This window comes from Streptopelia decaocto (genome assembly GCF_964273445.1).
Source record: "Streptopelia decaocto genome assembly, chromosome: 10".
In the NCBI taxonomy this organism is placed as follows: domain Eukaryota; kingdom Metazoa; phylum Chordata; class Aves; order Columbiformes; family Columbidae; genus Streptopelia; species Streptopelia decaocto.
Genome location: NC_138665.1, coordinates 18,204,128 through 18,228,863, shown reverse-complemented (window position 1 = coordinate 18,228,863; position 24,736 = coordinate 18,204,128). Strand labels below are relative to the sequence as shown.

Here is a 24,736-nt window from a genome sequence, read left to right as displayed (position 1 = left end):
CCCTGTGTCCCGTTCCAGTCCACAGCACAGGAATGAGGTCTAAGCCTGTGGAAAGGGTCCGGAAAGGAGGACATCAGCCTTGTTGGGTTTGGGGAAGTATTTCTATCATGACTCTTTTGCAATAGAGAAAATGCTTCATGATATTTGAAACCACACCACTTTCTGTCTTATTCAAAAATGTGAGCAGGTGGTACACTATATCCCTTCTCTGCTTGGTGACTTTTGTCCAATATACTCTCTGTTAAGTGGTGTGTGCTGGGCACTGTTATTCCCAGGAAATAGAGTCCTGCAGCATCCAGCACACCTGGTCCGTGAGTGTGTGTAGGTCTTGGCAGGAAAGCACAAACCAATTCTGTTATTAAATGTTTGCAAAATCGATTCATATATGTGCACTGACACTTTGCCTCGCAGAGATGATCTGAAACCATAGAAGAAAATAATCACAATATACTATTTACCATGCAGTTATACTGCCTCAGCCCAGAAACTTGTTATGTGGAGCTCTGACCAGGGTCACATTAGCAGTTTTAAAGGCAGAGCTTTAAATGTCTCCCCATGTACCTATCCTCTCCTCAACTCAAAAGCCAATATAGATAAGCAGACACAGCCAAATGCATATAATTAGATGATCGATGCCTTGATTACTGTTAATATTTATGACTTGGCTTGTAACAGAAACACAGGAGTACTTTTGCAGTGAGTCAGTGCACTGGAAAGACGCTCAGAGCTATTCTGGGAAATGGCCAGCAGCTTCAGTGATGCTGGTCAAGTCCTGGAGAAGACCAGTTCTGATGATAAGTCAGTTTGTGGTGCCTTTCTCCCCCAACCTGAGAAGATGCCCATGTTCTCCCAGACTCACCAAAAACAGTTCGGGCAGGGACGGACTCCCTGTTAAGCCAGAAGGAGACCTGGGACAGGATGACCGTCATAATACAAGGTAGGTAGGTCTGGATCACGAAGTACCCGATCTTCCTCTTGAGATGGAAGTGTGTGGTCATGACGACATACTCCCCTGCAGAGACAGGCGGTTAGAGATGCTGAGCCACCAGTGCTTTCCAGGATGGGGCCAGCTGACCACCAACCCATCTCTGAACCACTAAAGACCTGTCCTGAACAAACTACTCAATAAACAAACAGGCTTTCCCTGTTTCGCCCCAGACACAAGATGCCTCTGGGAATCTCCTGGCCCAGCTCCTGTCTTTTTTCTGCTCCAGTCTGGGGAGCCACGTTGTGGCTAAGATACCTCAAGCCCAAAGAGACCCTAACAGTGCTTCAGGACAAAGGATTTTATTTTCTCTGTCGATCCTGAAAATATTCTGCCTTTCCTCACTGTAACTATCTCAAAAATCAGGGCAAGTTCTGCCATTAAAGGTCTGGGCTGTAAACCAAAGAAGCAGCTGTCCCTGTTTTCCCACAATGCCCTATTACTCCACCCAAAGCTTTGGATACTTTATTGGATTATTGCGTCTTTTTGTTGTGAGTGTGGCTTTGCTAAACCATTACACATAGAAGCCTTTAGCAGCTTTCTTGCCACTTCAGGTTATTCATCTGTACATTTTACTACAACTTAAATAGAGCGATGGGCCAGATATTATGATGTTTAGTTCCCTGGACTCTCCACATTTCCCCAAGGGAGGTGATGTGAGTTGTTACAGACAGACACTATTAAAATCAAGTGCACCAGAGAGGAAATATCCTTAAATGAGAGAACTACTGGTGCATACAGAAGAAGAAAAAAAAAAAGAGAAAGAAAAATGAAAGATGAGAGACACACATAACAGAAGCTTTCAGTACCTGGATTCAGAGGGGAAGGGAGGAGCAGCAGATGGGAGAGAAAGATGATTAATATTGGTCATTAATCAGGGGAAACATTTGTTTGGGATAATCTTCTATTAGCTATGATAATATTTGTGTAAGCAGATGCAGTAAAAATCACACTGAACATTATGTTGCTCTCATCTCCCCTGCCCGCAATGCTCTCCTAAGGGACTGGAAAGAGATCCAAGACTAATGAACCCACAATACCAAGAACCAGCTGGGCAAGGTGGGGCAAGTTTTCTGCACAGCGGATCATTCTTTGATGCCTGAAATCAGTTTTCTAGAGAATATGTGTGATAAGGTTCTTTCAGTGGAAACCACTGAAAGCTAAACCCTTCGCTGCCTCTTGATGAAGGTTCCACATGTTCCCAGCCATATTCTCCAGCAGCACATGGCTTGGGAAGTTCTGTGGTGCTCACTGCCCACAGGTACTGTCTTTATAGTTATGCCAAATCGTGGCATTCAAAGCCCATGGGTCCATCTTGTCTGGCAGTGTGCTCAGCCCATGCATTGCTTTGTGGTCCCATAAGTACCTGTGCTGGATCGAACCATCTCTGTCCCAACAACATGGCCCAGCAGGTCGTACTGGTTCAGGCGAGATCCACCCTTTGCTACTTCCACCGATTTATCCTTCCCCAGTGTCCAGGTGTAGATCACCTCTGTCTTTGTGTAGGCATCTGTGGAAGAGAAAGAAGAATGAGGTCTGTGTTTCGGCCTGACCTAAAATATATCAAAATTAGCTTGCAGCCAAATTAATCCCTGCTATGCATTCCTCAGAGCCACATGGCTGAGCACAGCCAAGCGTGGCCAGAGACCAAGGCAGTTCAGCAACTGTTAAATCAAATGAGCAAAAAGGAGCTGGGGTTTTTGGAAGGGAGCTGGAAAAAGAGGCAGAGCACTGTCATTGAGAGACACGCTGTCCCCTTGACGTGCTGACTCCGCGAGGGCTGGCTCCAAGCAGAGACAAGATAGGAAGGCGTCCAGACCAGCAGGCTGCTGGGGCAGCAGGACAACCACAGCCCTGCCATGCCAGGGACCAGGAGAGTTGTGCTGGCAACAGCTGGCGAAAAAGGCTAAACGCAAATTGGGCTGAAATTTAGGTTAAGAAGAAAAAAGTCTTTACCCTCACTCAGAAGCAACCCTCTCCAAGCCTCCCAGCTTTGGAGGTGGTGTGCCCTCCCACCAAGATGCCCCTTTTCCCCTGCGTGACCCTGTGTTTGCCAGCCTCCAGGCCAATCTGCCGGGCAGCGAGGGTGGGCAGTGCTGAGAAAAGCCTGCCCGAACATTGCAAGAGAAACAGCAGGCAAGTTCTGCTGGACTGCTGCCTGGGGTAAGGCTGGGCTCAGGGTCAGGGCATCCTTCCAGGGGCTTGGCAAGTTCCCCTCTCCATTGCACCTGCCCAGCTCCCCATATGCGAACACCTCTAGCACACAGAGTCACCATCACCTTCACAAGCCTTTGTGACCAAATCCCTGCTTGTCCCCACAGCCTCTCTCTTTCCCGCTGGCGTCTGCATGTTCTTGGTTTTGCCAGTCCTATGGTTTCCAGAAACTGAGTCTCTCCAGAATCTACTAGGAACTACTTCTCCCCTTAATGCCCAAGCTTCCTGTCCATACCCACTCTGTGCCAGTTTTTTAGGCAAGAATAAAGTTCACTAAAACAAGTTTTTAACTTATTTTTACTACCAGGTTTTCCTTTTAAGACATTATGGAATTCTTTGGCTGGGGTGAGGTCGAGCGATGGGTTAGGTCTGCTACAGAAATGTCTCAGCTCCTGCTGAGACGATCCTGTCCTGAGACAACCAGATTTCTCTGATCTTCTTTAAACAACCACTATTACCCCTGCACTGTAGATTTTGGCAAGCCTGTTAAATACTAAGCAGATGCTGTGAAAAGCAGGAGGAGTGGTTTTGATGATCAGCCAATGCTTCTCAGCAGGCCAGTGTGCTGCCTAAGCACTTCTGATGCAGGCTGGCATCTCTCATCCAACATGCAACACGCTGCTTTTCCCTTCCTTCCAGGTCTCAACATGCTTCTGGAGACTTCCACCTTCCTTCAGGCCCAGCTTTGTACAGCTCTGCTGATGCTCTTCCACCTTGGTGGGCAGCACCTTCTGCTCTACCAGTCCCAGTTCACCCACCATCTTTCTCAGTCTGCAAAGGAAACTTGCCCACAGTTTCATTGCCATCATATGTCATTGCCTGGAACAGAAGAGTATCTGGTGTCACACAGGCATGGCATGGATACTTGGAACATATTTAATGCCATGAAGCTGTTTTGGTTCTGCACAATGCCTTGCTTGCAATGCAGTCTTGTCCAATCCAAACAAGGACAGCTCTTTGACATTTAGTGGAACTGGTAACTTCAGCAACATCTTCTGCTAGCCCAGTCTCAGCTCCTGTACAAATGTCCTATGACTGGCTTAGAAACAGTTGTTTTCTGCTGCATACATCCATCTTCCAGGGAGCATGGTGATAGGTAAAGCCATCACCTTCACTGCACTTGTCCAAGGAACGATGCAGATGGGCAGCTGAAGCTATCTGAAATGCCTGATGCCCTTAATTCTCCTGCAAGCTCTCTGCGCCTTTGGGTGGTTGCCACGGTGGCACAGGGACAGGAAACCACTGATGAACCTCTCAGATTGTGGGGATCACTGGAAGGTGGTCACTGAAGAAAATTCAACTATCCTTTGAACAGCACATCTGGCCTTGGCATTGTCTTTCTACTTACAAATCTGACACACTCTAAGCTTCTTGCAAACAAGCAGCTTCCAGCCGTTGACAGCTTTTTGGGGCAAACACTAGTTTAATCCTACTCCAACACAGGAGAGGTGAGCTCACATGCTATGTGGATGGCTGCTTTAGAAAGAGCCATACTATGTTAATCAGGGGCATCTCTCTGAGCTGCTTGTGTCAAAACTCTCATCGTTCAGAGGCCAAATCAGTAAAAATACCCAAGAAGAACCCCAAAGGGTGTTCCAGCAGAAATATGCACATTAATCTCTTTTTCCTCACCAAGAAACATTATAAGCAATTAAATGTGGAGTAATCTGCCTTCCTGCAAGTCTTGTAATAATCCCAGAGTTTAGGCCTGAGGTATGAGATTTTATATCCCTCCTCACAAGGTCAATTAACATTAATAATTCATCCTTCTCTAAGGCTTGCTATTTTACTTACTGGCTTTAGTGATGTCTTGTGGCAATGAGTTCTACATTTAATTAGGTGCTGCCTAAGAAATAACTTTATTTTAGTATTTTTGAATAATCCACTTTCACGGATGCATTTTGTCATGAGGCAGGGCAGCAGATGCACATGATAAATATGATTTCTTCTGGTATCAATCAAACTTTTCAACTTTCTTTTTAGTTAACTCTCAAATGGTTACAGCAAGGAAGTACCAGTTTAGAAAGATTGTGATTCTCTGTTTTCTTAAGAGTCTAAAAGGGATATTACTGGTGGGGGCTCATTCGTTAGCTGGAGGTGGGTAACTCTTTCCATCTAATGCAAACATAGACTGAGAGTGGTGCTCAGTTTGTTGGACCTGGAAGAGGGTTCAGGCAAAGTGGGACTAGGAGATCTGTTTCCACATTATGTTGATCCAGTGACTTGGAATTAGGTTCCCACTCACTTCAGGAACAGAAACAAAAGAAATTTAACTGGCATATGGGAGAGAAGAGGGAACTTGTTCCTAGGAAGGATGGGAAGCCCAGGCAGATAAATGGCTGCAAGCCCGGGAGGCTGGGAGTAGCTTCCAGCTCACCAGCAGCCTGCAAATCTTCCTTAAACCAAGACCCTTGGGTACTGAGACAGAGATTCCCAGGGTTTTCAAGCCTTTTACTTGAGAGCAGATTGCCTGACAGACTGAAGAGGAACAAGGGGTTTGTAAGCTCCATTGGAGAATGGACGCAGAGGAACCAGAGGTTTCAAGCTCTCCCCACATTGGCAGGAGTGATGTAGGGAAGCTGGACAGGACACCTAGCAGCAGACAGCACTGCTGTCTTCCCGTATCTGTCCCCCCAGGATCACCTTGTGGTGAAGGAAAAGCAGCTCTGAGTTTTCCACGGACGCCGGTCCTGCTGAGGTAGCACTGAAGAGGCAGCACTGCTCACCAAGGGCAGAGAGAGCAACGGGGAGCTGCTCTTCCCCCATCCCTAATAAACTTACAGTAAAGCTGTAGGTGTCTAACCCATTCTGTGAGCCTGAATTGACCACAGATTTCCATGTTGCCCATTTCTGACAATAGTAGGAGTTGCATGTATAACATACTAGAAACAAATCTTTGGTCATATTATCATTAGCAACAATTAATAACACTATCACTACAATACTGGAACATAGTAGACACACAAAGGACTGCTGTTTAGCTCTGCACCCACCTCCTTGCAGAGGCTGATCAGAGTACTTACAGCTCCCAAATTTGAGCGGGCAAGCATGCACATCCATTGGGAAGTCCTCCAGGTGCATGGGGCACTCTGCATGAATCGTTAGCCTACAAGATAAAACACAGGCATGATCAGAAACACGCGGCTGTGGCGGCTCCCAGCTGGCCCTTCTGCCACAGCATCTTTGCCCTGCATCCATCAAAGGCGACAAAGGCCACAATGTGGCCACTAACCTCTGGGTCTCCAGGCAGAAGGCCATCACCTGTGGAGAGAACAGCAAGCACATAGATCTTGCCACCTTTCTCATTGTATAAACTCAGCTCTATGGAGTTCATCTTTATCCATGCAGTGCAATCAGAATCTGCCAAAGCCCAGGACTCCTGTTTGCTTATGCACTGTGCACAAAGAGCTCATTAATACCTGGGGTCAGGGGACATCTCTTGGACCATGTTGGAAAGCAGAGGGAAGGGGCTTCCAGGGAAGAAGTGTACCCTGGCAGCCAAGAGGGCCAACCGTGTCCTGGGGTGCATCAAGCACAGCATCACCAGCCACTCAAAGTCCTGCTCTGCTCTGGTGCAGCCTCACCTGGAGCACTGTGTGCAGTTCTGGGCGCCACAGGATAAAAAAGATATTAAGCTGCTAGAGAGTGCCCAGAAGAGGCTACAAAGTTGGTGAAGGGTTTGGAGAGGAAGCCATATGAGGAGGGGCTAAAGTCACTTGGTTTGTTCAGCCTGGAGGAGACTGAGAGGAGACCTCATTGTGGTTACAGCTTCCTCACAAGGGCAGGAGGAGGAGCAGGCACCAAACTCTTCTCTTTAGTGACCAATGACAGAACCCAAGGGAATGGCAGGAAGATGTGCCAGGGGAGGTTTAGGTTGCACATTAGGAAAAGGTTTTTCACCCAGAGGGTGGTGGACACTGGAACAGGCTCCCCAGGGAGGTGTCACAGCCCCAAGCCTGACAGTGTTCAAGAAGAGACTGGAGAATGTTCTCAGACACATGGTGTGAACTGTGGGGTTGTCCTGTGCAGGAACAGGACTTGGACTTGATGATGCTTGTGGGTCCTTCCAACTCAGGACATTCTCTGATTCTATGACAGCCTGCTCTCCTTGGTTGTCTGGAAGGAGCTGAGGTCTGGCAGATTATTCAGTCAGGGAGCCACAGCACTACTGGGCTTGCTGAAAAAAACTCACAGACATGAAGTGGCAGGTGTGGCACAAGGGTACAACACAGCCCCGTGCATGTGGGACACCGCGTTCGCTGCTGACACTGCAGAGGATGCTGCGGGCAGCCAGAGAACTGTGTGTCCTGAGGCCATTCGTGGAGCTGCAGGACAACTTATGTGCTTTATGCATCCACTAAATCCCAGTAGGACACCTTGTCAGGAAGCGGTTTTGTGAGGGAGGCACAACCATAAAAGCAGTGTGCTGCAGAACACAGCACCAGGTACTAAAAAATCCATTATAAAAGGCTCTGAAAAAGGTAGGTCTAAGCTCTTGTTCCTTCCACAAGTACTGCAAAGCCTGCAGCCTAGGAGGTGGAGCCAGGACAGACAGCTTTCCAGGAGATGTCTAATATAATATTCTCTGAAGGAACCACTTGTAGGAAAAAGGACCCACTTCTGATGGCCCAGGAAAATGACAAATAAACCATGACAGGAGAAACAGGTGGATGCAAAGGGCAAGTGCACAGACCTAAGGCTGAAGGTGGCTTGTAGAAAACTCAGCTAAAGCAGCACAGTGGAAAGCTTCTGTTGAGGTATTTTCCTTCAGCTGGAAAAACATTCAGGTAAGTTACTCTTCAGAGAAAATAACCGAGGCTTGGTCAAATGCAAAATGAACACTGAAAAAAAATACAGGGTTCAGATTTTGTTTGCTAAAAGCAAAAAAGAAAATAAGAAGGGAAGAAAATAAAAATAAAGGTTATTTCTTTCAGGTGGACAAACCTGAAATGATTAAAAAAAAGAAAGAATGTTTTTTTAAAAAAATTGGTGGACAAAGCCAAGCACTTCACAAATCGCTCTTAAAACTCCTGTGGAAACAAAGCAGAAACACAGTGGTGGCTTGGAGGTGGCAGGGGATCTCCGAGGCTGCGGCGACGGTGGCTGCTGGCGGCAGATGGTGCTGTGACAGGCGGGCACCGGTGCGAGCGAGGGACACAGCAGCAGCAAAGCCCGGGCTGCACTGGAAACTCTCAGCTGGCCTTGAATTTCGCTCTGCCAGGTGAGGAAATGAACCTTGTGATTTCAGACCCACAGTCAGCCCCATCTGCTTCTTTCAGAGGCTCTAGGAATGCCCATGAGAGACAGGCAGAGGCATTAAATCAAGAAGCAGAGGAGCAGAGCTGGAAGCTGCCACAACTTCAATGGGGCAGGGCTCAGTGGCCAAAAATCTTCCTGTGTGACCTGGAGCCCCAGCAGCAACCACCATAGAGGTTTAAAGCCCAGTTAACCCAGCCTGTGGGAATGGGAGGTAAGGCAGGTGACCCCTTTGCAGCGCTCACTGGGGTCACAGCGCTGCAGAGCAGATGGCACCACGGGGAAGTCTACGCCTTATTTTCATATGAACTAGCAAAGGAAAGTGGTGAGGCTCCTGCAGACCTTCTGAACCCAGCCCCACAGTGTTTCAGTGATACCTTTCTCCTCCTTAATGCAGCAGCAGTACGTACTAATTTCTGCTGTTTTCAGTGCCAGGCACCACTGTCCTGTCTCCGCTGGGCACATTGGCCCCACTGTGTCATAGAGGGGGGGAAAACCCTATAAAAGCAACTCCCACAATGAGGGCAGGTTTGGTCCTGATAAACAGCTTTTAGCTATTCAACATGAGCAGGACACGGTCCCCGCACACCCATGGGGACTCCTTGTACCAAAGCCCCAAGGGGCTGGCTGTTGAGTCACCATTCAGTGTTGGGTCCCCAGAGCTCACAGCCCAACCATGGCTGATGGAATGCTCCATGCTCTGGACAGGTTTATCACAGCGGGTTTATTTGGCCTATACAGGCTGACTCCATCTCCGGTAGAGGAGCCCAGTGATACTTATGGAGAAGTACAAAACCTGGGTGAATTCAGAGCAAACCACACCTGCTGTCCTCTCCCAGCAGCCAGTGGCTTACAGCTTCCATGATTCAGTGGCTGTATCTAGGCAACTGGGTGCACCAGAGACCAAGGACCTTTTCTACTCTGTCAATCCTTTGTGAATCCTTGTACATGGATAGTGACCACTGTGTCCTGTAATAATCATCATTCTACCGACAAAGAGGTGAAGATGACTGTCCTGCTTGCATTATGTTGGGCAGCTTGGCTTCCTCAGCCAATCCAAGAATGACTGTGTGGCCAACATAACTTCCTTGGAAACAAATCACTCTTTCCAATTTGCTGCTCTCTTCTTCACCTCTAGACTGAATGTACCTGTTTTACATGAGAGAGAAGATGACCTGATCTTTAGGACCCCAGTCAAGACTCATTGAAGTCAATGGAAAGACTGACTGATTTTGACAAGCCTACAAGCACATAGTTGGAATTACTTTCTTCTGAACGCTCAAAGGCCACTACGAACAAATTGCTGATTTGATCTGATGCCTCTCTTTCTTAATGTGGATGAAGATTAGGACTTCAAGACACAGGTATGAAAACCTGGCAGCAAGGTGTGGACTTAACAGCATTGGCACCTCCTGTTCCATTTCTTTTGTGATGCTTTCTTCTGTCAGCTCAACATTCACTTGGGAAGCTTCCTGGTTGGCAAGTTTGTCAAGCATGTCCGCATGTCCAAACAATTATTTTTGTGTCCTTTCCAACTGCAATGGGGTTTTTGCTTCTAATATTTGTCACCGTCACCTGTGTAAAGGAAATGTTGATGCATTTCCCATCTCCCTCTGCAGGCCACACAAGACTTTTCTGGTTTACCTTCTTATTCCTTTTTCGACTTCACTAATTACTTCATTAGTTCAAAAAGCTCTTAAATGGGTGTTCCCAAAGTCAGCTTTTCCAAAGGACCGCTCCTCTGATCAGCGCTTTCCTTCTAATATACCCTGAACTGCCCTAAAAAAAGCAGAAAGGCCATTTTCATCCATTGTACTCTTTGCAAGTCTTGTTTGTGATTAACAGCCATTTTGAATAAGGCTGAGCGACTCAAAGGACTCCAGATGGTGGATCTGGTGTCATTTAGAGAAGCCAAAGAGAGTCTCAGAAGGAGCCAGGATGGCAAGACACAGCTGGGCACAAGCTGGCCTTGGTCATACCCTCCTGCTCTCTCCGGGCTATAGGAAATATTGACTGTCTTAGCCTATGTCCGTGCCTCAGTTTATTGAACTACTGTGCTTGTACAATCAGGAACTTGCATAAGCACGATAGGGCAAGACTATTGAGCAAGGTGGTACTCTGCTTCTTGTAGAACTTGCTTACCATAAAATCAGCTTCTGGGGACACGTGGATTATTGGCATGTTTGGGATGATTTGGTGTAGGAAAGAAAGCACCGGAATTGGGGAACTGTGGCAAAAGGGGCCACGTCAAACACAGCACTTGCCACAGCTGAAGCTGTGCCCTGAATGACAGAGTTTAGACTTTGTCTGCCTCACCTTACACTTCTTCTCTGTCTGGTACTACTCTGCTGGCTGCCAGACTCTATCTTGTGACCTCTATGTGCTGCCTAATCCTGCTGCTATGCAACCGAGGGGAGAGGGGTGGCTCTGATGGTGTTGCACGTATTTACTAATCAACCTTGGAACCCAGCTATGGGGAAGCATGGGGAAGGCTTGTATTAGTGGAAGACTCCCCAGCGTGTTTATTAGGAAGAGATCTTTTACAGGCTCTAGACATGGAAATACATTTATCGCCTGAGGGGGTGGATCTAATAATCATGGGGATGAATGTAATTACCGAGAGTACTAACAAAGAGACTTACAAAGAGTTCAAAATACCAGAGAGATTAAAATCAGGGGCTGCAAAATCGTTAAGTAAAACCAGCATAGATGTAGGACCATTAATCTCAGCTCAGCCTGTGATCATAAAACCAAAGTGGGGAGCTCCCCCAGCTGTGAAACAGTATCCTATTCCCCAAGAAGCAGAAAAAAGTATCCAAAAGCAGATAGGCTGGTATCTAGCTCAAGGAATTTTAAAAGTATGTGAGTCACCCTACAATACTCCTATGTTCCCGGTAAAGAAAAATAGATTACATGAAGATGGAGATCCAGAGCATCTATTTATACAAGACTTATGGGCAATTAATCAGCACATAGTAGTCCCCACACCTAGCCCCCTCTACCATACTCCTACAAATACCACACTGGGCAAAATGTTTTACTGTAATTGTTCTAACCATCCCCTTTTCAGTGTCCTGCTAGACGAGGACAGCCAACTTGGGTTTACCTTCACGTGGAAAGAACAGCAGCTGACCTGGATATGTATCCCACAAGGGTTTGCAGGGTCTCCTACAACTTTTTTGTGAACGCTGAGAAAAGGTTTAAGAGATATAAAACCACTGTGTGAATCAGTTCTTGTGCAATACGTAGATTATTTACTAGTAGTGAGTAAAGGTGAAAGCACCTGTACAATAGACACTGTCCATCTATGTACTGCCTTAGCAGAGAAAGGACACTATACATGTCTGTCCAGACTTGAGCTCTGTCAGAAAGAAGTGCAATTCTTAGGTTTTATTTTAAAGGGATGGCGGTGAGAAATATTTTAAGGGAAAGGCAGTGAGAAAGTGAGAAATTTGAAGATGCCCCTGCTCATTGCAGGGGGGTTGGACTAAATGACCTTTGAAGGCCCCTTGCAATCCAAACTATTCTATGGTTTTATAAATAGACTCAGAAAGGGTAGACGCTATAGTAAAACTTCCAGTCGCAAAGAGACAGGCATGGGGATTCATTGGAGCAGTAGGATTCTGCCAGCTGTGGATCCCTGGGTTAGGAGAACTAGCAAAACCCCTAACAGAAGGAACAAGAGGAGGGGAAGTAGAACCTATTATGTGGGGCCCAGAAAGGGAGTGAGCCCTTAAAGCAATAAAAGGAGTCTTAGCCTCAGCCCCTGCCCTAGCACTCCCAGATTATGCAAAGCCCTTCAATTTGTACGTACATGAACAAAAGGGAATAGCCAGATGAACGTAAATACAGAAATTAGGATCCCAACAAAGACTGGCTGCATACTACCACATTCTAGACCTGGTTGTGGCAGGAGTACCAGCCTGCATTAGATCAGTGGCAGCAGCAATGATACTAGAAAAAAGCCATCCGCTTATTCTGGGACACCCTGTGACAGTTTGTGCCTCACACGAAGTAAAGATGCTGCTAAAATAATATGCAACTCAAGCGCTGTCTCCTCAACAAGCACACAGATATTAATTGATCCTCTTAATGGCAGACAACATAACCTTAAAAGGGTGCAGTCCTCTGAATCTAGCTATTCTAATACCTTTGCCTGATGATGAAGAAGAACATCACTAGTGGGATCAGGTAATGTGTGCTTCCAGCAAACAGCAAACTGATTTAACTGACATTGCCTTGCAGAACCTGGATTTAGCTCTTTTCATAGATGGCTTGTGCTACACAGGCAATGCTGGACCGGGTACACTGTGGTCAGCCAGGGACAAGAGATCAAAGCCGAACCACTCCTGATGCGACTGAACACACAAGAGGCAGAGCTGGTAGCCTTACCGTGTGAAGCACATCTGGGAAAAGGAAAACAAATCAACATCTGGATAGACTCGCTGTATATCTTCAGGGTGTGGCATGCAACAAGTATGTTATGGAAAGAGTGGGGGACTTTCACATCATCAGGGAAAAGGGTGGCAAATGGGGAAGAAGCTGAGCCATGAAACAACACTGCAGTGAATCCATCAACAAACCACTGAAGAAGCAACCTAATCTGCCACTTCTCCACCTACAAGCCAAGGAGCTTTTAAGTCTCCTGAAATTAAGTGAGAAAATGCCTTATCATTCCAGTGAGATGAGTCTGGTTTCAGCAACTTCATTCAGCCAGAAGCCAGCATGTTCACAGGTGACACACAAAGGGCGAGACACACTCCTGCAGCCTCCTTTGTACACATCTTTCAGAGTGCTAATTAGCAGAAGTATTTAAGTGAGCTGTGGAATCAATCACTGCTCAGGAGAGTGCCCACATTCCCCTTCCGCTCCCTCCTGCACTGGCCTTCCCCGCCACCTCCTGTTGCTGGCTAAGGACTCCTCGGCGCCATATGCTTTGCCTAATTAAACGTCAAAATGTCAAACCAAGAGGAATGTATCTCACTTCCCAGACAATTATCACTGCCTCTGCAGCATTTGGGTAGAAGAGCCTGTTGCAGAAATTCTCATCTTTGCCCCTTACCCTGTGCAAGGGAGCTTACGGCCAGCTAACCACAGAGGTTTATTCATTGCTCTGATGCCCTGTTCAGGTCCAGACATCTGAGCCCTGAAATGTCATTATAAAGCCTAAACAGCATGTGAAAAATAATCAAGCTGCCAGCAATCTCATAATCCAGCTGTTGCATCCTTTGGCTCATCTGTCCCAGGCACTAGCAATAACTTCTGTAGAACTGTCTTGAAACCAAACCCCGAACTCCTCATGTTTTCTCTTCACTTTGCTGCTGCAAAGGCACCAAAAATGGAACATCCAGGAGAGAAACCATGTTTATCCCTTTAAAGTCATGGGAAGTCCTTTGAACTGCTCAATACAATGGCAAGAAGCATGAATCAGGCTAAACATACCTCTCCCAGCCTGATGGTACAACAAACCACTTCAGCTTCGTTCTCATGGTTACCGGGAGCTTAGCGAAGCCTTTGATGTGTCATTAGAGCCCCTGTTGTTACCTGCATCGTGCTGCAGGATGAGCGAGACTCTCGGTCCAATTTCTGGGACGCAAATGTAATAATCCCTTGGTGTATGTGTGGTACAAAAACATGACAGCACCCTGCACAGCAGAACAGACTTTGTTTATGCCACGGATATTGCTTGAGTTTTGTCCTGATTTCTCCTCTAGAAGATTCATTAATAACCACAGTCAGGCCAAATAGTGTTTACGGTTTAGGCTTTGTGAAAATCTAGGTTAGGTTTAATTGCTTCTAGGATCCTTGTGCGGGATCTGAAAGTACTGAATTCACTTTGCATCCTCCCCCAGCCCCTGGAGATTTCAGCCCATGATGGCAGAAATGCAGCAAGATAAGGTGATCTCTGAGGATTTCTCCCTCCCAGGACAACTTCCCTATAAAAGTCTGCTTGCACAAAGCCAAGCCTGCAAAACAGATCATTTCTGCCTTTAGATCCACTCTGGAATTCATAAAGCAGGAAAAAGCAACCTGTGCAAATCTCGTCTATTTATATGCTCCTGTTTAGTACCCTAGCTTTAGTCTGCTTGGATCTGTCCATGCTGTTGTCTGGGATCAGCCCTGATGTGGGATGCAGTCATGGAGCTGCCAGTCTCTACTACCCAGAGGAGCTGGTGCCACCATGTCCCAACTGCTGCTCTTGCAGAAAGGAGACAATCCATCGCCTGGGGTAATTCTGCAGGCTCTAGCCTACAGCTCTCACGAGTTGCCTGGGGCTTAAAGAAAGAACAGGCAGTAAAAACAACCCAAAACCTTTGCTGGGAGAGACATTGTGAAGCTCTGAGATTTCAAAAGTGGGCTGGGAAGCTCAAATCCCTGGGCATGCAATGGTAGGTACAGGAGGTGTTATCTAGCGTTCAACAGCCCCAGTAGGACTGCAGGTGTCCTGGGTGCCTTTGTACTCAGCTGTCCCTCCTGTTTTACCTCTGCCTCACGCAGGGGTTCGCTGACCATCCTTTTCAAGTGCTCATGCCCTGCAAAGTCTTGAGGCAAAGTCTTTGGGCATGCAGCTGAATGCGTCAGCATCGCAGTTAAAGAAAATATCCTTTAAGTGCATAACTTGAGCACATATTGTCTGGGAACCACTCTGACAATAACCACAAAGCCTCAACATGCCACTCTGACAGTCCCTGTGAAGAGCAGGAGAGCTTTTTAAAGCCTGGATTCACAAAGATGAATCCCATCGAAACAGCATTAAGCTTTCACTATTATCATATGCTTTAGGGCCTGGAAGAACCAAAACATTATCTATGTGCCCCACGCAGTTTGAGCCAGGGAGTACATCCAGAGATTGTTGCAGCAGCTGAGTTTTTGTCTGTACCTTATGTAAATCCACACACAATTCCCACTTTGTTGTACTTAGGTCTGACACCAGAGCCTTTGAAGCCCTAGCTGGGCTTTTGGGAACTACTTGGATCTTGTAGGAGCTCCAAAAACAAGACTGCAGAGGCAGGGCTACATAATAAAACTGCATTCACCATGCCCTCTAAGGCAGCTGACGAAGCAGGGAAGGGGCAGAGGGATCAGTAATCCTGTCCCTTGCACAGCAGCCAGAAGGGGAATAGAGAAATGCAATTTGTGCTGCAGTCGCAAAGGCCATCTTGTCACCCAGGTGCCAAGGCCTGACGTGGATGTTTGCAATGTGACATTGCATCCATCCTTGAAGAGGCTATGCCATGACTACATGAAATCTCTGGATGCTCAGCTACAGCTGGTGTGCAACTTGTTGAAGCTCAGGTCAGTGATGAAGAGGCTCTTCTCCGGGAGCTATAAATATTGTCACACAGGTGTAATTTTGCTGGATGCATGTGTCAGAGTTGCTGTTCCACCAGAGCAACTTCATCTATAAATGTAAGCCTTGACTAAGATAAGTTGGTTTTCACAGCAGGATAAATAGCAAGAGACATGCCTCTAATTGCACATCAGCAGAAATGATCCCTCAAGGATGCTGGCTGTTACAAGGTAAAGGAGTAGGATATGTCACAGGAGTCAAACTGCATGACACTGTACCGGTCTAGGGTTTCCAGATGGTGATCTGGCCAGCTCTAACCACAGCTCCAGCATCGCGCTGGTCCAATACTGCCCTAGTCCCACCAGGATAGCTCCACACACATCTGCACAGCATCAGTCTGTGCTGGATAAGGAAAAGATCTCCATGCACTACAGCTCCTGGTACTGTGCAATACAGCACGTGACAAAAAGGCTCAGATCCAACCACTAACCTTTGGGTGTCTCTGAGTGGGCTCTCCACCTCTTATAAAGCCTTTGAGGTACATTTAAGGGGGGCAGAGGCACACACAAAGGGAGGTCCAGACTCCCCTTCATTCCCTGCTTCTTTGGGAGACAGCTAAACTGAAGGATACATTGTATTTATTTAAATTGTCCCATGACTCCATTTTCTTCAACAAGCTCATTCCCAAGAGCCTCATGATGCTGCCATCCTGGCACCTGCCCAGCCACAAATGGAAAAGTAAATCCAATACTTTCTCAGTCACACAAAACTTGCTGAAGCTAATGGCTGTTTGCTGAATAAAGAAGTAGTGAAATGATATAAAAGCCTTGAAATTTAGTTTTTTTTTTTTCTCTGTCTTATGCCAGTAGCTCCTGTGATACTTCACAGTCAGACAGTGATACAAACGAGGGGAGTGTTAGTCATCCACATGCAGGTCAGAGAGCTGGGAGCAGAACCAGCCCCTTAAGTCAAGTTGGGCTTCTCCCTTCATTTACCCCATCTGCCTCAGTAACGTGAGGTCACTGATGTGTGCAGACCTAAAGCCCTGGGGCCCTGGCAGGATTAGCTCATATTTGAGAACCGCTGCACAAAAGCAGAACATTGTTTATCAATGTAGGCTGTAAAAATTGCTGATAGTATGTAGATTCACGGCCAGTTTAACTATGAAGAGATGAAATTCTGTCTGGTCCTCAAAAACCAGAGGCAAGTGCAGCATCTCAGCACACAGAATCCACAGTGAAGATTGTTTTTAGTCAGGATCAGCTTGAACATGGAGGCAGTGAAAATAATTTTTGAAAACAAAGATTCACACCTTTCCAAAACCATCTCAGTACCTTTCTTGTGCATTTATGAGCAGCTTGTTGTTTCATTTATAAGCCCATTTACCTCAGAAAGCAAATTAGTACATCAGCCCCAGGTGGCAAACATTATTTACGTGGGTGAATAGCTTACAATCATACAGAAACATCTGAATAGTTCCAGAGTGAATGTACAATTAACCCAAAGGCATTTCTCTTCATGCTCTCCACCTGTTGCAGCTTAGTGATAAATGCATGTACCATGAGAAACCCAGAGAAACATGGTTCCCCGACAGCACCTTGTGTTCTAGAAGGAAGGTCCCAGTTGCTGGAGCTCGCAGTGGGATCACACAGGCTGGATCACTGCAGGGCTACCTCATGTTTGGGGCTCCCACTGAGGCTCATCTGGGGACAACATGGGCTGGGTTAAACTAGCGACTTCCAATGGCCTCTCTAAACCTGGAACGTCCAAACTACACTTTTTAATAAGCTCATGATTTTTTTTTTTTTCCTAATGATTCGCATTGATTACACAGATTCGGATTTTTGGTTCCACGAAGTAGGAAAAAAAGCCCCATTGTTCTCACAAGAAAGCTTGGGCTCATTAGATGTTTCAAACAGTTCCAGTGTAACATGCTGAATAAATTTGGATCTGTTCTCAAGCTGCTGGAAAATAATGAATTCTTCCATCCTAATGTTCCCTTACCAACACTAGAAACCTGAATTAATATTCCACCAGAAGTCAGGAATAAAAATAAGTCAGGTGGCGCACCAATTTCACAACCTATAGATCTCAGCACTTCTACCTTACCACATAAAAGAAAAATATCAACATGAATGACGAGAAAAAAGCTACCTGTAAAAACATGCTTGAGTATCAGTGATGTTACATAGGTAGGAAACAAGGATGGCAGAGAAAGGAACAGGGTAAGACTCAGGTGTGCTGACAGAGTCAGCGGAAGTCTGCACAAATCCTGCTGTAGTGCACCCTGAGGTCACATCCTTGCTTTGATGTGTATAAAGACCTGGAAGAGCCAGACCCAGCAGACACAAACTTACCTCATGGTGTACAGGAGGGTGCCATTGTCCACCAGACGCAGCAGCTTGTTGGGTGTTGTCATGTTATGGGCGACAGATTTCTTCCCGTTGTGGAAGAAGGTATCAGGAGTCCAGATCTTACTGGCCAGCAGGTTGTTGAGGGGAAGTATTTTCATGGGACCATCAAACTTCAGCCTTTCGTCTCTCCAGGATTGCCGGAAAAAGACATCAATAGTGTATTCCTTTGTGGAGAAAGGAGAGAAAAATAAGTCTTGTTGGACTCAGCTTTTTATTGCAAAAAAGAGATCATATATTTAGTCATTGAGTATACCGTGTTATGGTACACCTTGGTTGACATGAAGTATGGTGCACAAAGAAGTAGGGATTAATGGCAGTGGAGAAATCTGTGGAGGATAGAGGGCACTTACCACATTTTGTGTAATGACTCATATGTGACACCAAACCTTGTGTTTCAGTGTTTCTGACCACTGCGGACAAGCTGCAATGCAGCCTCCAGCAGCCAGTCCTGGGGTAGCCCTGCTGCACCAGCACCTTTATCCAGATGTTTCAGGAGAGGGCATCATTGTGTGCAGCTACACAGGAATTTTAAAAGGCCAAACTAAAGTTCCAGGAGAGGGAATTTAGCCAGGGTGCTGGTAATTATAGCTCTGCTCATAAAAAATACAAAGAAATAAAGTTTCACGACATTGTCTTAATGCTATTTTCTTCCCCAGGCCACCTCTAGAAAAGCTTTGAATCAAGGACCTCACAAACTTGCATTACGAGATCCTGCTGTGACTTTCTTTTCTTTTTCATCTTTTTCCTTCTTTTTTTGCCATGTCTTTGGTGGGTTTTTTTGTTTGCTTGTTGGTTTTGTTTTTTCTTTTTCTTCCAGCTAGTGTAGAAAGCCATTTGCTAAGCCAAATTCTAGCTGGGGGGGATATCAGAAGTCATCTACAAGTCATCTCTTTGAAACCCTGTAGCCAAGGTGAGCTCCTCTCTTGGTGTGTGCAGCCTCAGAAACCACTTGACCACGCAGCAAAGGCACTATGGCTTCACACCCACCCCAAAGCAAAACTAAATCCATCTGCCCAGTGCCTGGCATAAGGAACTGCTCTTTCCCATGACCTGAGATACCCCATTGTCCTCTGAGGGTCCATGTCACTTGAGGGAAAGTCTTCAGCCCATCAGCATGAGTTGCACCGCTGTTCACCTCTACAACATGCACCTCCTCTTGCTCATGAAGGATCTCATTAGCTCACAAGGCTTTCAGAGAGAGATGAGGGCTTCGGAAAATCTGTCTGTGCCAGCTGTTCTTCCCCCGCCACTGCAGATTCATAGTCTTTACTTATGGGTTCCTGGAGGCTGCAGGACCAACTAAACTTATCATTGTGAGTGATTTCTTTCCTGCAGCTCTTCTAAGCAGCGTTTAAAAGCTGCTGCACATCAGTTTCCTACAGGTCACAGAAATTCCTACAGGTTTTGCAGCAGATGGCAACTGAATGAAAGCATCTTGGTGAAGAAATTATTCGCTGCTCCCTGGCCACAGAGTCACTCATGCTCACAAATTAAGTTTCTGGAGCTTGGCTAAGGGAAGGAAAGAGAAGATCCTACATTCCCACAGGTTCTGCCCTGTACAAGGTATTCTGCCCCTTCATGGAGTTGATCTTCACTTTGTGGTTTTAAGCTCAGTAAAGAAAGAAAACCAAAGGAATGAGCCTGTGTGCAGTCCCAGGAAGTAGGTTTGGGAAAAGTCCTTATCAGAAGAAGAGCTGTTTTATTCAGACTCCCTGTTCATATTAAAAATAAAAAAACAAAAACAACAGCAACGACAACATCAAACTAAGAAAAAGCAACCCCCTGAAAAACAGAACAAAAAAAAACAACAAAGAAAGAAGGAAAACTTCTCTAACAACTTCCCAGGCCCTGTTTTCCTTCTTTTATGCCAAGGAATCGTTCCCAAAGAGAAATCATGTTTAGATTCTTCCCCTGTTTTCTGTATTTCTTTCCATGAAAGCATCATTCCCAAGTCACCCCTTCTGAGGACCACGCTTAGTTCTACATTACGCTCTTCTCCGCCTTACAGAAGTGTCTGAAAAGATCAAGACTGAGTCTGTTTCCAGAGTTCATCCACCAAAGCAGTTTGTTGTTTTTTTCAGTTTCCTGGGGACTGAGGCAAAGCTGCAAGAGCTCACAACCAAAGACTCAGGCATATGTCAGGTCCTATCAGGCTCTACTTTCCAAGCCAAACTGAAAGACAGATCAGAAGTCCCTTGGAGCATCTCAAGGAAGAGGTTTACACATCCTCCTCCACGCTTCGTAACCAGCTGCTCTTTTCCGCTGTCCACAGCAGCTTTACCTGCTTCTCCTTCATCACCATAATTACAGTCTCTGTCTGCATCAAGATGCGCAGGAGCATCTTTCCATCATGATGAGTAATGGCTGTGGGAGGGATGGGAGCGAGATCACCAGGCAGATGTGAGCAGGGAAGGAGGGACTTCCCCACTCCTGAGATGAAAGGAACCCCCGCAGAAGACCAGGCTCTCCCCACGCTTCCTGGGGAGATGAGGTTTCTCTCTCTCACGTTTCTGAGTGCATTTAGCACCAGAACAGCATACTAAAACACATTCGCTATGCATTTGTAAAATACATGGAACTAAAGAATGTGAAGGGGAAATAATTTATTATTCCTTAACTGTGTCCCTAATTCTAAATTCATTTTGTCAAATCACATTGCAGAGAATACCTTCCTCTTTTCAATACCTCATATTTCTTCTTCACAGTTCATTATACACACTCCTTTAATCAAATATGCTCCACCTTGGAAGTAATTATCAGATACTCCCCAAGGGCTAAGATTGCTGAATATATTATGGGTCTCTACTGTGGTACGAAAGAAAGCGAGACAGAAAGAGAACTCAGACGAGATTAATGCTCCTGGCTATGCAGACATCAAGTTAACTGCTAGCCCTGGAGGGAGTGATCTTCCCAAAACAACATGGGGTTGCTTGACAGGGTTAGCACCTCAAGGAAAAACTGAGATTTTATTCTCCCTCATCTCCTCCACTTGTTGGCACAGGACTGCTGGTGGGGCAGATGAAGAGATGTTCGTGGCCACATGAGCACAGAAAATTAAACCTTCCAAGCTCTGGAGGGGCTGTGAGAGTTGTGGGACACTGCTCCTGCCTGAGCCGGCTGGTGAGAGCAAGGCCTGCTCCCTCTCCCAAAGCGGGCTCCCTCTCCCAAAGCGGGCTCCCTCAAAGGCCAGGACTCCCCGCCGTTGTCCTGGGCTATGCCAGCACCAGGTCACCTCTGGGACTGGGTGCACAGAAGGGCCTCAGTCCTGAATATGCAACTGTCCTCATGTGGCACCATCGAAACATTAAGCAACTGTCAACGGCCAACTCTTCTCTGGGCGCATGTGGAACATGAGCTGCAAGAAACGCTGTTGAGAAAGCTCACTATTAATTATGCTCCACAGTCCTTTTTTAATTAGAAGACAAACTGTTGTGGGAATACAAGCCTAAATTCAGACCTCAGGCCTTTTCATTAATAATTTTCCCTGAACATGTCAAAATGCTGTAATCAGTTCACTCTTCTTCTTTTTTCTCTTTTGCCTCCCTTCTAGTTCAAGCCACAAGGACAGTTTGATGGTGAACTGTTCTCTTCTGGTGCTGCTACCAAAACAGGCCAGATCCTGGCATCCTCCCCTCTTCCCAGGGAGTACCCTCCTTCTTTAACACAGTCAGGTCAAGGGAAGTTGGCTACAGTGAAGGCGTTTGTCAAGGCATGTAATGGGTGGAGGATGCTACGTACAGGTCTTGGTCCCATGGGCAGACCTCCGCGTTTCATTAGGTTGCACTGCAGGAACAAAAAAGACCCTAAAGCCTGCAGCATGCTTGAGCAGTGCAAAGGCATTGACCCTCCCAGGCTGCATTAGCAATTGGTTTCCAAAAGCCCAAGCACACCTGAGAAATAATCCCTGTATACCACCCTCACTGAGCTCCCCTTGGCCTGTGAGATGATGATGATGAGGCAGTCATGGACAGGCAGCTGGGATCCTTGCTCATGTTCTTGTCATTTAGGAAAATCCCATTTTTGCCCAAATTGTCCGTGGATGAGGGTAGGACACATCCACTGTGCCTGCAGGAGAATTCGCCCTCCCAGTGAGGCAACCAGCCAGTAGCACCTACCATATCTGTGTCCGAGACAGGGCCGAAACTGGTCACGTAAATGTCTGTCTTGACTTCAGTTACGCTGTCTGGGACAACAACGAAAAAAAAAGAGAAGGAAAAAAGCAATTAGAGAAGTGAATTTGCATGTACAGGGAAGGGTTTGGGTTTTGTTACATGGTGGTTGTTCCTGCCAGGCGCCTCCCTGGTGAGCCCTCAGCAAGCCAGCATCATGCTCTCTGCTGTGCCCTGAACAATGGCTGATTTTATCACTTGTAATTGGGCAAATTAATCTCCGATGTAGCTCTGCTGCTTTCCACACTTACACTGAGGATGAATATGTCCCGCACAGCCAGACAATGCGTATTTACAAAATGCATGCAGCTACACGATACATAACGTGGTACAGAGCCACATTTTCAATACAGAGGTAAGCCCTGATGCTTTGAAACTCGTTTTAATCTGAAATCCCTTTGTGTCTCCCAGCCTGATAAACAGCCTAGCAATGTTCCACCAGTTTTAGGAAACCCTGGGTTTGTTACAGCTTCAGGCTTATCTGTACATAAAAAGAATCAATATTCTGGTGGCCTTTTACTGCAGCCACGTTTGCTTTCCTCAGTGCTTCGCTCCTGATGAGCTGCTGCTCTTGCAAAGCTGCTCCTCACCTGCAGCCCACACTTCCCTGCATCCCAAGCTGTGCCACCCTCGTGGATGCTGAACAGCATCCTCACTGCCCCAGCAAAACCAAAGAGCCCCAATTTCTGCCCCAAGTGCTAAAGTCCAGGGGCAATCTTAATCACATGCCTTCAGGTGAAGATAAACTGAAGTACTTTGCAGAACACACGCCCCAGCAGATATTATCCATGCCAAACAGCACATGCAGCTCTCATTCTTGACTACATCACTATTTCAGCGTGTTTCCTAATTGAAATCTCTGCTGCTGTCCCATTTTGCAGGGAAATCAAGGCACAGTGATTTGCCAGTTTCACGATCCAGTGCTCTGTCCAAAGTGTTGTGCTGAAAAAAGTGATGGATGAGGTGCCTTGAGTTGAGCTTTATGTTGCCATAAATCCTCACCTCTTCAGGGATAGATCATGCCGTTGTGCTCCTTTCGTGCAGCATTAGCTGTCTCAGAGCTGCTTTCTCAATGAAAGAACCACTTTAGAGACCCAAAGAAGAGTCCACGTTTTATGCGCATAACCCCATTGTGGCAACCGCAGCAGCTTTGCAAGTAGCCTGGTCAACCCATTGCCCTGTTCACTTAAGGAAATCCTTCTGTCCCCTGACAGTTATTTTACAGTACCATGAAGCTCAGTTTTGCATCAAAGTTTTGTATCCAAAAATAAGATAATCCATTCTGTCATAGTTTTGTCCTTAATGGCTAAAATATACATATACATGTCTTTAGTTATTATGGCTGGAAAGCTTCTGATGCAGCCTGTGGCTGATATTATTGTGCTATATAAGTGACCCTTGGTCTTGTCCTGATGTGATAAAAAGAAGGTTAAAGAGAAATATGTATGCAGTACACTTTCTGAAACACCCAAAATCCAACAAGCTGAACAAAATGAGTTACTTCTGTAAGACTTGGAGTATTCTGTCTCGCTTCAAACAAGTCCCCAGGTGAGATACACAGCAGAGAAGAACATTTAGTGAAGCGAGGCTCTTCCTGCTAACACATGCAGAGAGAGAAAGCTAATCATGTCTTAGAGAAAACACAAACTCTCCCTCTCCTCCCATATCCTTCCTTCTTTGTGTTCAGTTTGCCCAAGATAGTAACTTACAGCCAGGTTTGTCAGATCAGCATCCGTGGCTGCCCATGGCCAGTGAAGCCAAGTTCCTTGTGAGGTGCAGGATGAATTGTCCCCTCACCCAAAGGGGGCAGAGGGGCAGGAGTCCATGAAAGGACCCACGCTTTACAACGTGATCCTCAGCATCCCAGCACAAGGAAAGGGATTAAGGAAGTGATGAGGAGATAAAAAGGCAGAACTGGTTTTGGACACCTTTTGATATGATCCTGCTATGTTTACATGTTTATTCTTATTGTGCTCTAACCTGGATATCACAGAACTTTTTCACCCCTTCAAATCTACTGGCAAATCCAATCAAATATTTGATTTAATAAATGCCATTAATGTATTAATAATTCATTAATATTAATAATTACAGCATGTGTCTGAAGAGGATCCCCCATTTCCAGACTACAGACATACCCTGCCCCAGCCAGGCCATGTGGACTCACCAAATCTGGTGCAAGGCAGTGCCCAGTGCAGGGATGAGCTGGGGGGCGGGGGGGGGTAGGCTCCATCACTGGCTTATTGATGTCCCCCAGCACTTAGAAAAATGGGCATCCTGCATCTCTCATGGCAAAAGCCAGACTTCACTTTCCCTGTTAATATGTGCTCCTAAGGGCAGGATTTGGCTGGGATCCGGAGGGATTTCTGAAATTAAATCATTGCTACGCAAGCAAGGATTTCAGCAG

General features: G+C 46.3%; 1 protein-coding gene across 1 annotated transcript in view; it reads right to left on the bottom strand.

The window, feature by feature from the left end:
* The window catches only part of GABRA3 (gamma-aminobutyric acid type A receptor subunit alpha3), a gene marked incomplete at its 3' end in the record, with an annotated part of 60,587 nt that overhangs the window by 9,317 nt on the left and 26,534 nt on the right, over positions 1–24,736 (bottom strand). Inside the window, exons 3-7 of the mRNA XM_082061740.1 lie at positions 22,276–22,343; positions 18,104–18,324; positions 6,223–6,305; positions 2,352–2,495; positions 860–1,012 (exon numbers count right to left, since the gene is read on the bottom strand). Coding sequence (XP_081917866.1) covers positions 860–1,012; positions 2,352–2,495; positions 6,223–6,305; positions 18,104–18,324; positions 22,276–22,343 — 669 coding nt within the window. The remainder of the gene's footprint in view (positions 1–859; positions 1,013–2,351; positions 2,496–6,222; positions 6,306–18,103; positions 18,325–22,275; positions 22,344–24,736) is intronic.